At 33.5% G+C, this 16,900-nt stretch overlaps 1 protein-coding gene across 2 annotated transcripts in view; it reads right to left on the reverse strand.

Annotated features, from left to right (window-relative positions):
• ZBTB41 (zinc finger and BTB domain containing 41) overlaps positions 1-16,900 on the reverse strand; it is a 43,656-nt gene that overhangs the window by 18,293 nt on the left and 8,463 nt on the right. For both annotated transcript variants that reach the window (XM_072831281.1, XM_072831282.1), the window contains exons 3-9: positions 15,014-15,221; positions 14,222-14,291; positions 11,803-11,950; positions 8,218-8,347; positions 3,157-3,252; positions 1,693-1,799; positions 130-235 (exon numbers count right to left, since the gene is read on the reverse strand). In XM_072831281.1, the coding sequence (XP_072687382.1) occupies positions 130-235; positions 1,693-1,799; positions 3,157-3,252; positions 8,218-8,347; positions 11,803-11,950; positions 14,222-14,291; positions 15,014-15,221 (865 nt within the window). The remainder of the gene's footprint in view (positions 1-129; positions 236-1,692; positions 1,800-3,156; positions 3,253-8,217; positions 8,348-11,802; positions 11,951-14,221; positions 14,292-15,013; positions 15,222-16,900) is intronic.

Genomic DNA, 16,900 nt, shown 5'->3' on the forward strand with positions numbered 1-16,900 from the left:
CCTTGAGTCAACTGAAAACAAAACAAAAATGTTTCATTCAATTCTGTTAGGTCAGCAGAGAAGCTATAGAATTCCTCTAACCTATAGTTATCCAATATAGTAATTATGAGAAACTGCTTTTTCACTTACTTTTGCCACACTTTTTCTCCCAGGTGTACACTTTTGTAATGAACAGTGAGATGATCCCTACGACCAAAACATTTTCCACATTCTTCACACTGATGGGCCTTCTCACCTTAAAGACCCAAATATTTTGATTATAATATGATATGCACTTCAGTTTGTCCCTCCAGAAATATATTATCAAATGTTAAGATAACATGGTAGGAAATATACCAGAAAAGTAACCCTTTATTCTGAGCTATTTGTTTTATATTCCCTACTCAAATACCTTTCTTCAATAAATCTATGCTTATTTTCATGGATGTGAGCCCTTTTCCCCACTTGGAAAAACAACAAATATGTTTTTTGCTATAGACTTAAAATCTTAACCTTTCAATGTTACAGAGAAGATAAATGAAATTACTCCAAAACTTACTAATTTTTTTAGGAATATATTAAGTCTAGATGTCAAATACTTCAAGTGAAAATACATTGAATCAAGAATAGGCTGTTTTACTGTTGATAAAAAAAGTCCCGAAAATTTTCAGATCTTTGTACTTTATTTTTAAAATATTTTTCATCTGTGGGGATTTCATACATCTATTTGTAATGAGCCAAAATAAAATATGAAGTAAAATTCTAGATTAGTCCCATTTCTCATCTCCATTCTTATATTCAGTTACAAAGGCTTGGCCTTTAAAAAACCACTGTTTCAACTTAATCCAGTATGCAATTAAAGCATGTCATCTCCAGAATTAGGAATTTAGAATTCTTCTCCTAAAAATGAAAATGCATAATTTCAGTGAAAAAGTCATCAGACTGTTAGCATCTCTTAAAAGTGTTGATAAGAACTGCAACCTCATCGTGATCATTTAAGGAAATAATTACAGCCATTGCATACTTTATATTTAGATTATGTTTATAATAATAATAATCACCTGTTCTACTGTGCTCATAGAGATGGCTCTTTCCCATTATTGTGCTCATATAGTTGGCTCTCTTAGCATTCCTGAACATCAATCTGAGAGGAAAATATGAAAGAAAGCCCCAGAATATAAAAATTATAAATACAGTATAAAGATCCGAAATTGATCAGGATTATTAACATACTCTTTTCCAAAGATGGGGTTTCAAAAATTCACTATTACATAAACTATAATACCCAATTATAATCATTTCTCTTCAAACATCTGTTTTGCTAATTTCTTTAAAATCCAATAAAAATGAGAAATGTTATCTTGGCATTTCCCTTTAGAGGAATGCCAATATCAATTACTGCACACATTCACATTATATTCAAAAATGCAAATTTTGAGAATTTGATTAAAACAAACTTCAAAATATAGTCTGTAGTCATATAAGGAAACCAAATGATTAAAACTACAGTGAACAAAAACATGTCATAAAATTATGTTCCTTTCAGATATTTTAAAAAAGGTTTTCAGAATCAGCATTATCAATGAAGTGACTATGACCAGCATTTGCCAAATTATTTAAATTATAGCCAACATAAACACGATGCAGTATGTGGTTGCAAGTGCCTTTTTAAAAGATCTTATAAACATCATTACAAAGTACACCTTCCTTTACCTGAATGTATTTTTTTGTGCTTTGTAAGGTGGTCATGACGAATAAATGTTTTCCCACATTCGTCACATTCGTATCTTTTATCATCATGATGTACTCGTAAGTGAAGTCTATAAAGAAAAAACAATTGAAGACCATAAAAACTGGTGACACCAAGGAAAAATCTTGATTAACTCTAAGGGAAACTGGGCTGTTTACTTATCCATTCACCCTCATACGTTATTTGCTCTACTTCTTGAACTTTCATCTTTCCCGACTCCTTCACTACCAGGCTACAAGGTTCCTACTCACTTTTTCAAAAGACATCTCAACATTTGCATATACACTACGTCTACATGACATTCCTTCCTGACTTAGATCCTAAGTCTACTTCACTAAACATACTAAATGTATAAAGTTTTTGTATATCTGACTGGTGGAGTTTCAGAGATAGCAAAAGTAGGAATGAGTCAGAAGTAATTAGAATCAGACAAATAAGGTAAGTGACTTAAACCTGTGATACAGCAAATAATTAAAAATTAACCCTTTTCTGGACAACTGATACCATTTATAAATTGGTAAGTAAAAATTTACTAAATTTTATAAGTAATCAACTTTCTGACACGTTTTTGCTACTTTTCTTCATACTAACCAAAGTGTAGTTCATTTTATAGTCACCAAGGACAGGTTATACATGTTTAAATTATTAAAATTCATTTAACTTGAATTATTTTTAGCACCATAATCCTCTATCAAATATATCCCAGTGAAATGAATAGTTTTCCCATTCAAGTTGCCAAAACAGATATTGATTTCATAACTAAAACCAATAAACTGACTGAATTACATCTAAAGAGGACACATTCTATTTAAAAAGAGGTAAAAGAGGAAATAAAAAATGAAAGTGTAAACATTTAAGCCTTAAGATTAAAAACCCTAAGAGCATTAATTAACATGTAAAATGTACATATATCTCACATTATTTATTCAGGAAAAAGCCAACTTTTCACAAATGGCACATGTGGTCAGGGATTCAGCTTTAAAAACAGTTACACAGGTTACAACTAATACACAGAAGACTTTCCTAAACTGAGAGTCCTAGAGTTTTCAATTTTGCCATATTTCATTCCAAAATATTCTTTGATAATTAAGAGTAATGAAATATACTAAGGTTATTAGAAAATCAGAGTTTTAATGAGTTTTGATTCAAAGAAAAGTAATGAAATAAATTTATATGATAGTGACTTAGTAAAGCATTTAGCAAACTTGATGATGAAATATTTAATATTTTGTACTACAGAATAAAGACAATATTAAAAGTTGTAACGTAGGGGGAAAGTCAAAGTTTTTTTGCATGATTTTAAGTGCTAAGAAATGTTTTAATTCAACAAATAACATGCAACAATAAAACAGAATTAAAATAGAGACATAATTTTAAAAAGACATAATTTATCTCACCCAATATAGGGGAAAAATGTCTTGACTTACCTGTATGAACTTCCATGACGGAAACTTTGCCCACAAATACTACAAAGATGAGGTTTTTCTCCACTATGGATTCTTAAATGTTCTTTCAAAGTAGTCCTGTGTTAAAAAATATATACTTATCTGAAGACTTTTTAATGTCAATACTTATATTAAACATAGATTTCCAGGGGTGCCTGGGTGGCTCAGTTGGTTAAGCATCTGATTCTTGATTTTGGCTCAGGTCATGATCTCAGGCTGATCATGAGATCAACCCCTGCACAGGGATCCACGCTGGCTGTGCAGCCTGCTTAAGATATTCTCTCTCCCTCTTCCTTTGCCCCCTGCCCCCCGTTGGTGTTCTCCCTCTCTCTCAAACAAACACAATTTTCAGAACGCTTACCAGAAAGGTATTCAAGCTAACAGATACTATGACCAGTTTCCTTTTTCCCTACAGTATTTTTGCTTTTTATTGGATTAGTCTCACAAGCATATAATCACATCTGTTTTGTCTCTTCTTTAAGACACATACACACACAAATTAACTTTGGCTTCCTTTGCCATTAGTTTGCTCAAGGATTTAACTATACAGCTTAAGCAGTTATCAAGAAGTACAATGATAAATGATAAATTATTACTACTGCATTAAGTAAAACTGATGTGAATTTTAGTAGAGAATTTAATAATGTATAAGCAATCCAGTATATCAGTACTATTTCTTTCAAGTACATGCTCAGGATCTGTGAAAAGAATGTTTTATGGCAAGAGAGCTTTACAGGTAACTTGTAACTTCTAGATGCCAATGTGAAAAAAGGAAATCATATAAAGAATACAATCACTCTCATTCTTAAATCTTCCAGCCCTACTGACCCAGGATGGGCTTGTTAAAATAAAAAACAAAGAGATCAGTCTTGAAAGTTCCCTGAGCAGACAAAATGAGTTTAGTCCCACAAACAAAGCCTAATATAGCTTATTTTGCAAGGATAACTTGCCCTGGGTCATTTGTTTATACCTCTGAAAATCACAGCCAAAACTTAAAGCTCCTTCCTAAGGTTGATATGAGGTAACTATTAACTAATTCTTTATCACTTAAGAAATTCTAATGTCACAACCAACCACTGTGAAGAATAAACAGTCACTGCTTTCTCATTGTATAAACTGCATATAAAAATATACCTGAGTCTCATTCTATGTTTTGGTTTGAGTGGTCCTGATTTGCAAACCCTTTTTTTTTTATGTAGGCACAATAAACTTTCACTAGTTACCACTTTGGTGATTCATTGGTTTTACTTCTGTTATTTCTGAACTTTTGGTAGGCTACTGTATAACCACTGCTGCTCCAAATATATAGCTAGCATTTCCTTTGGTTCTAACACTCAGAGATTTCCTACATGTCAAGTGCTGAGTAAGGATAGACAAAGTTATTCTGGAAGGAAAAAAAGTAAAGGGAAATGTTTCTGACCTTTTCGGGCTTTTGACTGTTTCTAATACTTGGTTTTTATTTTAATCCTGCATCTTCTGAGTGGTAAGGCTGAACCTGAGATGAAAGTAGATACATGCCAGTAGATGGTGCTCCTCCACAAGGCCCACCAACACTTGACACGTGTGGCTGCAGGTGTATTTAACTTTGTGGAAATTATCCCTAAAGTTATTCCTACACCCCCATCTATTAAGTAATTAAAAAGTAAAAAGATGGAGAGATTGTTTTAGTTTTTGGTTTACTTTTTATTTTTATAGAAAGACCTTTAAGAAAAAAAGAATTTATAATGTATAAAATAAACTGTATCAATCTAGAAGTTTTCATGTAAATATAGGATACTGATTTTCCTATTTTACCATTACATTAATTTGTTATTTTAAGAAAGTGGCATTTCTAATGTTTTAAAATTATGGAACTTTTATATTATATACTGAAGGATATAAAATTTGTACATTTTGTTCTAAGGATAGTATTACTACACTTAAATGCAGAATAAGACTTAGAACATTACTAAATCTCAGGATGCCTCTACATGTTCCTTCTTGATCTCTCAGATAACCATTTATGTTAGCCATTCCCTTTCTTCTTTTACTACCTAGTAGTATGTATCACTAAGTAATATAGTGTATATTTTTGAAAAACTGAATAGCAAGCACAAATCTAACAATATTGTCACTATTAGCTCAAGAGCCACAAGACAGCATGAACAGGGTGTCTGTATTAAAGTCTGGCTGTAGCTTGCCTGAGAACTGGCAAGAGTCCTTTCTAACATGTCAGTGTTAGAGTCATGAATAAACACTGGAAAACAGAGGGTTCATCACAATCAGAACATCTGACAACCTAGAGTGGATCAAGTATTAGAAGTCTGACAGAAATACAGTCAAAGTGAATAGGCTGCTATACAGATTTTGCTTCTAAACTTACTATGGGCTACCTGTAATTCTCATGGATAGATCATAAATATTCTGACCTATTATGATAGGTCATAATATTTCTGTGAAATGAAACAAATATCCTCAGTTAAATCAAGTAGCAAGGCATAAATATAATAGTAGGAACCTCACTAACAAGTATACAGGTATGATACAGTGGCAGAGAAGAGGTAAGAATTTGAATCAGGGAGAAGAAAATGGGGAGCTGTTATTCAATGGGTATAAAGTTTCAGTTATGCAAGATGGGTAAATTCTAGAGGTCTGCTGTACAACATTGTGCCTTAACTCAATGTTAATTCTGTATTAATAACTTAATACGATTGTAACTTAATAACAATACTGTATTGTACTCTTAAATATTTGTTAAGACGGTAGATCTCATGTTAAATGTTGTTACGACAATAAAATTTAAAACAAAATTTGGGGGTCAGACCTACTCTAGCATTCTGTCCCCTAGCTAAAAGAGGAAACAAAAAATTAAAAAAAAAAATGTTTTAAAAAAATAGGGATCCCTGGGTGGCGCAGCGGTTTAGCGCCTGCCTTTGGCTCAGGGCGCGATCCTGGAGACCCAGGATCGAATCCCACGTCAGGCTCCTGGTGCATGGAGCCTGCATGGAGCCTGCTTCTCCTTCTGCCTATGTCTCTGCCTCTCTCTCTCTCTGTGTGACTATCATAAATAAATAAAAATTAAAAAAAAAATGTTTAAAAGAGGAAACATGCCAGCAGGGATCTTAGCAATGACAACCCTCAATCTGTCATGCAGCATTACTACCACCACTGTGCGCTGATTACCCATTGTATACACATTTTGCACAACTGACAGCTTGGAAACTTCATTTACCATCTCCTATGAATTCCCTTTGCCTCTATCCAGTATCACAATTTCTATTTCCTGTAGCTCCTTTAGATGCTTCATGAGAAAGAGTACATCAAAGGCTAACTTTTTGATAATCATGAAAAATGTCTTAATGTATCTTCAGGCTTGGTTGTTAATTTGACTAAGAACAGAATTCTAGGCTGGAAATAATTTTCTTTCAGAAATCTCCAATCCAAAGTACTACTGTGTCATTTTATATCTAGTGTTGCTATTCAGAGAGCTGTCCAAGTAATTCTAATTCATAATTCAATGTATGTAACTTTTTTTCCTTGAACAATTAGAAGCATACAGAAGCTTCTCTTTGTGCCCAGTGTTCTGAAATATCACAGTGATGTATCTTGGGGTAGGCTTATTTTCATCTAATGTCCTAAGCATTTGATGGGTAATTTCAGTCTGGCAACTCATGTCCTTCAGTTCTGGGAAATTATCTTGAATTATTCAGTGATGATTTTTTTCCCTTGCTATTTTCGTTGTTCGCTTTTCCTTTCTGGGCCTTTTGACTGGTTCTCTAATGTTCTAATTCTTGTCTCACACTTCTGTATCATTTGCTCTACCTTTTGGGAGGTTCCCTCAACTTTGTTCTTCAATCCTTCCATTAGAGTCTGTACTTTGTCTATTACACTTGGAATTTCTGGGAGCTCTGATTTGTTATGTTAGTGACTCTTACATAGCATCTTTTTCTTGTCTAATGGATTATAGATCTCCAACTGAGGATACTCATAATTGTTGTTTACCTCTTTTTTTTTTTTTTGCAAGTTTTCTTCTTTCTGCATAATCTGTTTCCTTCAAGATTTTATTTTTTTTCCTTCATGATTGTGTTGGCATCTAGCTCCCATGTTAAATGCTTTTCTTCTGTGTTTTAATTCTTCTATCTGCCTATGATTACATGTGATGGACTAAAACGTGGATGGCACGGTCAAAGAGCATGAGGGCTTGGATGACTAGGCTTCACAATAGGTGACCTGAGTGTACTATTTGTTAGAGAATATATTTGTCCTTTGCTTGGCTCAGATTTTTAGGGAACTGTTCTCTAATCTACTGCGTGAGGGGTAAAATCGAAAATCCAAGATGTCCGCAGGGACAAGGCCTGGGGCTCACTGCTTTAAACATTCAGAATGCATTCACCATCTAACAACATGGTATACTCCACCAGATATCTGCTAAGTTGGGATAGAGGTAAGAGCCCAGCAGCAATTACCTGTGCGGGTGGCAGAAGAAAATCCAAATAATCTAACTTCTAAAGTTTTGTTTTGTTTTTTTTTTTTACTCCAATGCTCCCTGTTCTGTCTTCCTTCGCCCTAGTTCCAAAGGTATCGGATACTGCCCACTCCTATACCTTTCGTGGATTCTATGGTGTAAACTATGTTCTTGAGTTGTCCACTGCCACCTTGGGATTTGTCTTTCTTAGATCTGCTAAGTCAGTTTCCACTGATCTATCTGCTTTCTAGCTTCCAAATCTGTGTTGCTCTTTCCACATTTCTGTTCTCCCTATCTTTGTAGCTTACTGTCTTTTAAATCAGCTAATCAATCAATAACCTTTAATGTAGTTTTAATGGGGTTTCAGAAAGAGACAAAGTGGAATCTATGTTAAAGTTACCATATAACCTGCAAATCCTAACTTCATATCATCTTCTATAACATTTTATGTAATTTCTTCTTCTGTCCTTAAATTTCAAATTAAAGTATAATTTAAGTAACTTATATCTGGCATTATCTAAATCGTTATAAACTATATTTGTTAACTATTTCTATATAACAGTACCAAGATTATACTGGGAGTGTAGATGATTCCTCACCTTTCTCGTACTGATTTTCCACAGATAAAGCAAGTCCACTTTCTCTTCCCACCATGGGTACATTCTATATGGCGTTTCAAATTTCCAGTGTCATTAAACTGGCGGCCACATATATCACATGGAAAAGGACCTAAAAAGGAAAGAAGAGTGTACATTAAAAGTTTATAAAGAATAGATATGAAGTTAAATGATAGGTATTTATGAATGTATACCTACCACTGTAAGTGCATGTATTATAAACAATGTACTTATTCATTTATAGTTTTCTCTTCTCTTCTAGATTGTTTATTCCTAAGACAAGTTAACAATCATCTCTATATGCCCAGAGATGAGTTTAGGGTGTGCCGTCTAATATAATAAATGATGAATAACCTAACGAGTTAATAAATTGAAATGGCCAAGTCCTAGTTTGAAATCAGACTGGAACAAAGTAAAAAAAACAGTCATATGCCAGAAAGGAAGTTACTGAGAAACTTTGGAAGAATAAAGGCATCTGCAGAGTTCATAATCTGGAAATTTACTGTTGTTCCTCAAAACCACAAATTTTTAATGATGAAAATACTGTAAACTCTACTGTGAACTCTAATGAGAAATTAATCATAATAGAACAAGGGAAAGAAAAGGCATTTGGACACAGGAATTCATAAGCATATCTATAAGCAAAATTGTTCAGTAGCTGCAATAGTTTTGGGGGAGTTTCAACATGTTTTTGAGAGATGACCTCAAAATGTATTAAGCTTCTTTAACATATTCTCATTTAAAATCCCCAATATTTCATCTTCCATGAGATCTGAACCTTTTATTCATCTATTAACTCTTCAACAAGTATTTATTGATTTTTAATTCATTACTAGCACTGGGTTAAGTAAAGTAGTGTTAGGGAAAATCCCTCCATCTCCTCTTACAACTCTTCACCAAAAAAACAAAAAAACAAAAAAACAAAACCTTCAAGAGGCTGGAAAAAAGAGATTCAACATTTGCACAGTTAAAGATAAAAAGATAAAGCAAATAAAAGCACCAAGATGAGTATGTTATGGCAAGTGTACGTTAGGCCAAGAGTAAAATAACTATGTATTCCTGAAGGCTCCAGCTGGGTAAAGAAAGAACGGAGTATTCTCTTTCACGTTCGGTTACTTACCAGTTCTTCAGAAGAAATACCTACATTCTTTCCCCTATATTGGATACCCAGTTTTGCATGCAGTTGAACCTCCTTGAACTTGAAGCTAGGCTGGGAAGTTACTAAAGGAGTTTTTCATGCCAACTCTCTAAATAGGATAAAATTAGAAGATTTGACTTTAAAGCCAATTACGATTTTTATACTTATACATAGAGATATATTAAAAATTCTTCTACTCTGACTGTTCAGACTGTATTCCTTAGAAATCTCTCTCCCTTTGATTTACAGAATATATAATCCTAATGTACGTAGTGCAAGTATGGCTTTGAATGACCTAAAGCAGTAATACACAGGTGTGTGGTATGTGGACCAACTGCATCAGCATCACCTGGGATCTTGCAGAAATGCAAATTCTTGGGCGATACCTCAGACCTGAATGTACATACATCCATCACATAACATACAGTGATTCAGGTAAATAGAAGCATAGAGGTGGTATGTGTGTACATACATATGAAATGTATATATTACGTATTATATGTACATACATAAAACATATACACACATAGTTCTTGTTCAACCACCCTTTAGGAATGCTTTCTTTAACAATTCTAACTGCTATCTGTTCAAGGATCTGCTTGTATAATTTTACTGACAGGAAAAATAACTATTGTGTGCAAGCTAAGTTACTTCAATTTGTAAGTTCCAATACTTAAAAAAATTTCTAAATTAAAACTAAACCTATGCCTTAGGATGTCTACTTAGGTCGACTTAGAATACCTATGTATTTACTAAATTATGTATTTATTTAGCAAATCAAGAACAGAAAAGGAAGTGGAAGCAAATATGTTAACCATAAAATTATATTTTGCTATGATGTTTCTATAACATGGGACAAAAAAAGATTATCTATGGTTTTCATCTCAAAAAGGAAGAAGCCTACCAATTTCACAAGAGAAACTCTTTAAAAAGAAATTTCTCACATGCAACATGCAACCATGAATATGTCTCCAACTACATTCTGCTAAGTATAAAAACTGCTTCATATGATGGCTTCTTAGGAATCCTAAGATGAGATACTCTGATAGAACGACTTACTAAAGGCAATTCATAAAATACTAAAGCTAAAAAAATAGTCTTCCAGCATACATTGTCTTATATACCAGAATTGTAAAGATTAAGGGTTCCTTATTACACAGTTGTGCTATCTACCTTTCCCCGACAACATATTTCAAGGTTCTTTCACGTAATTTTAAGACCCTGTGTCACCGTAATTACCCACCTCTTGAGAACGTACTTGTCAATATCCATCTTGATTGTTGGTATCCAGAAATGAACGCAATGTTCCAGATGAACTTAAAATCAGTGAGATAATTATCTCCCTGATTCTGAACAATAGATTTTTATTAATATAGTTTGAAACTACAGTGATTTTAGTCAGTCATATGACATTATTGGTTCAGATTGTGCTTTAAAAACTTTTGCTTTTAAGCCCATCTATAAATAGAGGAGTTTGGATTTTATACCATTTACAGTTCCTCAATCCCCAATGACTAAAAGTCAGATAATTCCCACGTTTATGATTTTGTATTTACTCTTAATTTTAACTTTTCTATAGCACAAAGATTTTTTTTTTTACATTTTTATTTTCTGCTCTATTAACTAGCTCTGCCAGCTTTATGTCATCTACAAATTTCATAGGCATGAAGTATACATTTTTATGTAAATTGAATAGGGAAAAGGCTGCCTTCTGTTTGAAAGGCAGCTATGCTCACCACTATATCACCAATGCTGCAGAACAAATGGTCTCTACTTTGGATGACAGTAATTCTTTACCTGTATTAACTGTCTTAAATGTAACTAATTGTACTACCATCTAGCATACAAGTTTCCACCTTGGCCAGAAGCACTAGAGAGAGGATTTGTCAAATATAATACTAAATTCCACATATACTAGGTTCATTTCATTCCCTGAAAAATGAGTTTTTTCCAAAACAAAAATGCGTTATTCAAGCACTCACAGACCTATCCAACAATGAATGAACTGATTGAATGCAGTTTATGATCACAGACACATCTGCCACCAAAACAGAAAATAAACACATTTACTCATCTGCAAGAACAGCAGCACATCCCGTATTTCTCCCAATTTATCTGACTTCCTTCTCCTAAGTGGTTCAACAGCAGCAGGCTCCTCCAGCATGGTGTGATACTCAATAATTCCTATTACTGGGGTGCTTGCGTGGCTCAGTGAGTCTTGCGTCTGACTCTTGATTTTGGCTCAGGCCACAATCACAGGGTTGTGAGATCGAGCCCCATGTAGGGCTCTGTGCTTAGTGCAGAGTCTGCCTAAGATTCTTTCCTTCTCCCTCTGCCCCTCCCCTACTAAAATAAATAAATAAAATCTTAAAAATATATATATAAAAAATAATTGCTATGACTGCTCTTAGAAAAAGTAATTTGCTTACCCAGATGGAACTTTTCTTGATGCTTTAACCGTGCAAATCGTGATTTGAAATGTTCTTCGCAATAGGTACACTTAAAAGGCTTATCTTGAGAATGTAGAATCATATGTTCCTCCAAGTGTGGTCTTCGAGTAAAAGACTTCTTACAAATCTAAAAGAAAATGTACACAAAATATAAAGGTACTTGAATTAAAAGTTAAAATACCAAGCTCATGATGAGAAACAAACATACAAATTCAAGTAGCTAGAGAAATTTTTCCCAACAGAAAAGTTACCAAAAGTATAATCAAATTCTAATTGTGCAGGGAAAAAAATGCCATGAAGAAATTATAGTATGGAATTATTTTAAATTTGTACTAAAGGTAGCTGAATTTCAACTCCTTACGTTTCTAATAGGATAATTTCTAGGATTACACAGTACTCTTAATATCTTCATTCTAGTCAAGATTTCTAAAATCTGTTAAATGTATATTTTTATTTTTTATTACTTTTTAAAGATTGTTATTTATTTATTCATGAGAGATATAGAAAGAGAGGCAGAGACATAGGCAGAGGGAGAAGCAGGATCCCTGTGGGGAGCTTGATGCAAGACTCGATCCCAGGATCATGACCTGAGCCAAAGGCAGATGCTCAACTACTGAGCCACCTAGGTGTCCCAAATTTGTATTTTAAATCACATGTCATGAATAAAAGGTTTTATTATTGTTGCCATATATTTAATTGGGAATAAGAATAAGAAACCACAGAAAATAGTTTTAGAGTTTATCTCTTGAAATGGCCAAAAGGAAGAGCTTTTTAAAAAAGTCTGGCAGACATGAGATTTAAAAAGGGGGAGGTCAATGTAGGTTCAATACTGTGACAGATATACCACTTTGAGGGGATGCTGATAATGGGGGCAAATATACATTTTTAGAGGCAGAGGGTATATGGGAAGAAGTCACTATACTTTCCTCAAAAATTATGCTATAAAACTTGAATTGCTCTAAAAAACTAAAGTCTTAATTTTCTTTTATTCAAAGGGGGGGGAAGGGGCTGCTGTGACAACAACGACAACAACAAGGACAAGAACAATATAACATGTACTATATACTAGGCACAATGCTAAATAATTAATGGTTTATTTTACTTAATTCTCACAATAATCCTGTGAAGTATGTATCATTTTTATCATTTTATAGTTGATGATGAAACTTAGTAAGGAGAAGAAAGCAACTTATGTAGATCCAAACAGTAATTAACTTCAATTCCTGGAAGCTGAAATTAGAGAAATGGTGGTAATTTTGCTGTATATATAAATTGAAGCCCAAAAATAAGGAAGACAAATGATAGCTTATGACTTCTTCAAACAATATTTACCTGAATAATGAAAAAGTATTTTAGGGGTTGTGGCAGAAGAGGGATCTAAATATTCTTTGCTACTACTGGAAAAACAGAAACTAATTCCTATCCCCTTAAATCTGATCTAGCTGTAGTAACCTGTTTAAACAAAAGAATGTGTTGAGAATGATGCTGTCTGATTTCTGAAGCTAGCCCATAAAAAGTCTGATCGTTTTGGGGTTCCTGGGTGGCTCAGTTGGTTAAGTATCTGACTCCTGATTTCGGCTTGGGCTGTCATCTCTGGGTCATGGGACCGAGCCCCAGCTCGGGTTCTGCACTTGGTGGGGAGTCTTCTTGAGATTCTCTCCCTCTCCTTGTGCATGCATGCACGCAGAAGCATTCTCACTCTAAAAATAAATAAACCTTTTAAATAAAAATGCTGATAGTTTAACCTGGGCTTCTTGGAGCTTAGCTACCATCCTAGAAAGAAGATTAAGTAGCCTCACGAAGAGACTACTTCTGGAGAAGAATCAAGGTCCCTAGCCAACTGTCCTTGCTGAGCAGCTTGTCAGCCAACAAATTCCACCCGTGTGTGTAAGCCACTTCGAAGTGGGTCCAAACCAGACAAGACCATACCAGACCACCTATATCACCTGAAAAGAACTGAGTGCTTCAGTTGACACCAGGTGGAATGGAATTACCTAGCAAAGCTATGCTCCAAATTTAGATTACTGACCCACAAAATGGTGGGATATAATAAAACGGTTGTTAAAAGCCACTAAGTTTTGAGACAAATAACCAGATGTGGGGGGAAAATTCTAACGTTTTAACTCCTACTTACATAGCAATGTCAGTTTATATACACAACTATAAGCACATGCTATGGTGGTTGCATTAAAAATAAAAAATAAGATTTCCATCAGGTCTACCATCTAAAAACTAACCCTTATGGGGTTTAATTTGAAAATATTAGGACAACTTTGTACAAAAGAAAGATTCCAAAAGTGAGATAAGCTAGGTTTATATTACTTTAAAATCTAATTACTTTCCCCAGAGGTAACATTACATTGATTTTGGTTTTCTACTACAAATTAAAAGCTCTTACATCACATTTCCAACTTTCACTCTTGGTCTTCTTAATGGAGATAAATTCTTGTGCATTTTCAGGATGAAATCTATAAGGAAAAAAAGACTATTAGGAAAAGATTATATTAGCTAAGTTCATATTCCATATAATCTGTCGACAGTGATTGTAAGAATCAGGCACTGATTTCTTTCATAAAGAGAAAAGCACATGTAAATTACCTTAAGAATATATGTATTGTTAACATTTAAAAAATGTATATGCCCAAATTTATGCAGAAATAGTCAATGAAAAGTCTGATATTTTAAATACATTCAGGAACCTAGCTATTCACAGATAATCTTTAAGATAATTTGCTTGATTTATGGTTTTTTTTGGTCCAAATTTCAGTAAATTTCCTTTCTTAAAATTAAATATGCAATACTGTACTAAACATGCTTTCTCTCACAAATTTTTATACACCAAAGACAAAGTTGAGCACAAAGAATAAGTTTCCTAAGTTCTAAAACCATGTATTTTGAAAATACGCCTGTCAAAACCCAAAATAAAAAACAGGAGGACTAAAATACCATCTTAAACTTCTCTAGTTCTTGTTTCAACATCAAAAAGATTCATCTCAATAGCATTAATAAAAAACAAACATTTGCTGCTCTTACTAAATTTGTAATCAAATATATTTGTAATCAGAAATGTTTGCAAAATATTAAGCAAAATAAGAATTGGAGACAAGCATCCCATAGTTGTTTTTAGCTTACTCCATATTTAAATTAGAAGGCACAATAAAGTATATTATGGAAGCAAGATAATACTTGCCTCTTAACATGCTTGGCTAAAGTCTTCTTGCTTGCATGAAGTTTATTACAGTAAGGGCACTTGTGCTCCTTCTTATGAAATTCTGTTTCATTACTGTGCTTCTTTCTGTGAACAGTTAGGTTAGATTTTGTCGAATAGCGCTGGTGACAAATATCACACTCAAAGGGCTTCTCACCTGTGTGAACACGTGTGTGGCTCTCATATTTCCCTATAAAAAGAGAGAAGTTAAAATTACATTCAGTATATTAGTACACAGTGACTCAAATTTGACAGTGAAATAAAATCCCATGATTAATAACATTTAATACACACACCCACACACAAAATTCAAAAAGTTTACCTAAATATAGATCTCTGATAAACCTTAAGACTTATTACTTTGATTGTACTGCTTTCCTTGAAAACTAGGGTCACTGAAAAACAATTATTCATGTTTAGGTATTTTAAAAATTAAGACTTGAGTAAATTTGCTTAAAATTCTGTTGGCAAATTCACTGAACTTAAATACTTTAATATATATATTTTTTTAATTTAAAATTGACCTTCAGCAAAATTCTACTTGTCACTTAAGATTCACTATTTTTAACTTCACTTTTAGTATGTATATGCATGAATTGAAAAAAATTTTCAGATTTGACAGTCCTTTTAAAAATATCTTAAAAAGGCGAAATAAGGACTGTGTGGGTGGCTCAGTTAAGTGTGTGCCTTCGGCTCAGGTCATGATCCTGGGGTCCTGGGATAGAGCCCCACATCAGGCTCCCAGCTTAGTAGGAAGCCTGCTTCTCCCTCTTCCCCTGCCATTCCCCCTGCCTGTGCTTGCTCTTTCTCTGTCAAATAATTTTTTTTTTCAAAAGGAAAAATAATATGCTTATGTATCTTAGAATTCTTGACAGTTTTATCTATCTTTCCACAGAAGGTAGTCTGGAAAGGGTACCACAAATCTAGAATACTCAACAAAACCTATACTTTACTACAGTATATTCATGTAAGATCTCTCCAACTTATAAGACATTAGAAAACAAATCACCTGTACTTGATGCATGCTTAACATTAAACTGCTAAAGCCAACATATGTGGGCAGTACCAAAGAAAGCAGGAAAAGGAAAGATGAGCTGGTATAATGCATAGACACCCAAAGTCATACTAATGTGAGATTTGTATTATAATCTGAATACATATCTAAATTCTGTACAAATGTTACAGGTTTCTCCAACAGGGAAAAAAAAAAAGAATTTTAACATGAACTTTCCAGGGGAAAAAGTTACAATAAAAAATGAAATAAAAAGATACGTTTTGGCTTAATTTTCATTTATACTCCTATTTTGACTAAAAATTTTTCATATTATTATGTAGAACAGAAATTTCTAAAGTCCAGAGACAGAACAGCATCACAGGTAAGGGCACAGACCCTGGATTTATGCACCTAGATATAAATGCTGGCTTTTAAAATAACAGGCTATGGAACCTTGGACAAATAACCTTTCTATGCCTCAAATCCTTCTCAGCTGAAAAAAATGAAATGAAAATACTTACCTCATATGATTGTCATAGGAATAAATGAATCAATACATATTAAAACACTTCTAACAATGTCTGATACAGTATGAGCTATCAATTGTTATTATTACTCTGTAATCAAAGCTGTGAATGTGCACATCTAGTAACTTAAAGTAGAAATTTCGATGAAAGATACTTCTGAGCGGAAAGCAATAAAAATAAGAAAAAATATTACTGGTAACAGCAGTGGTCAATTAAAAGCTTACCTTTGCTCAGCAAAATAAATGTATAAATTTTTCTTTAGGCCAATGCTAATGTAAATATAGCATTTCAGTTATATACTTAGAAAAAATTATATACATATCATGGAAATTAGGAAAAAACCCAAAT

Source organism: Canis lupus, chromosome 6 (assembly GCF_048164855.1).
Source record: "Canis lupus baileyi chromosome 6, mCanLup2.hap1, whole genome shotgun sequence".
NCBI lineage: Eukaryota > Metazoa > Chordata > Mammalia > Carnivora > Canidae > Canis > Canis lupus.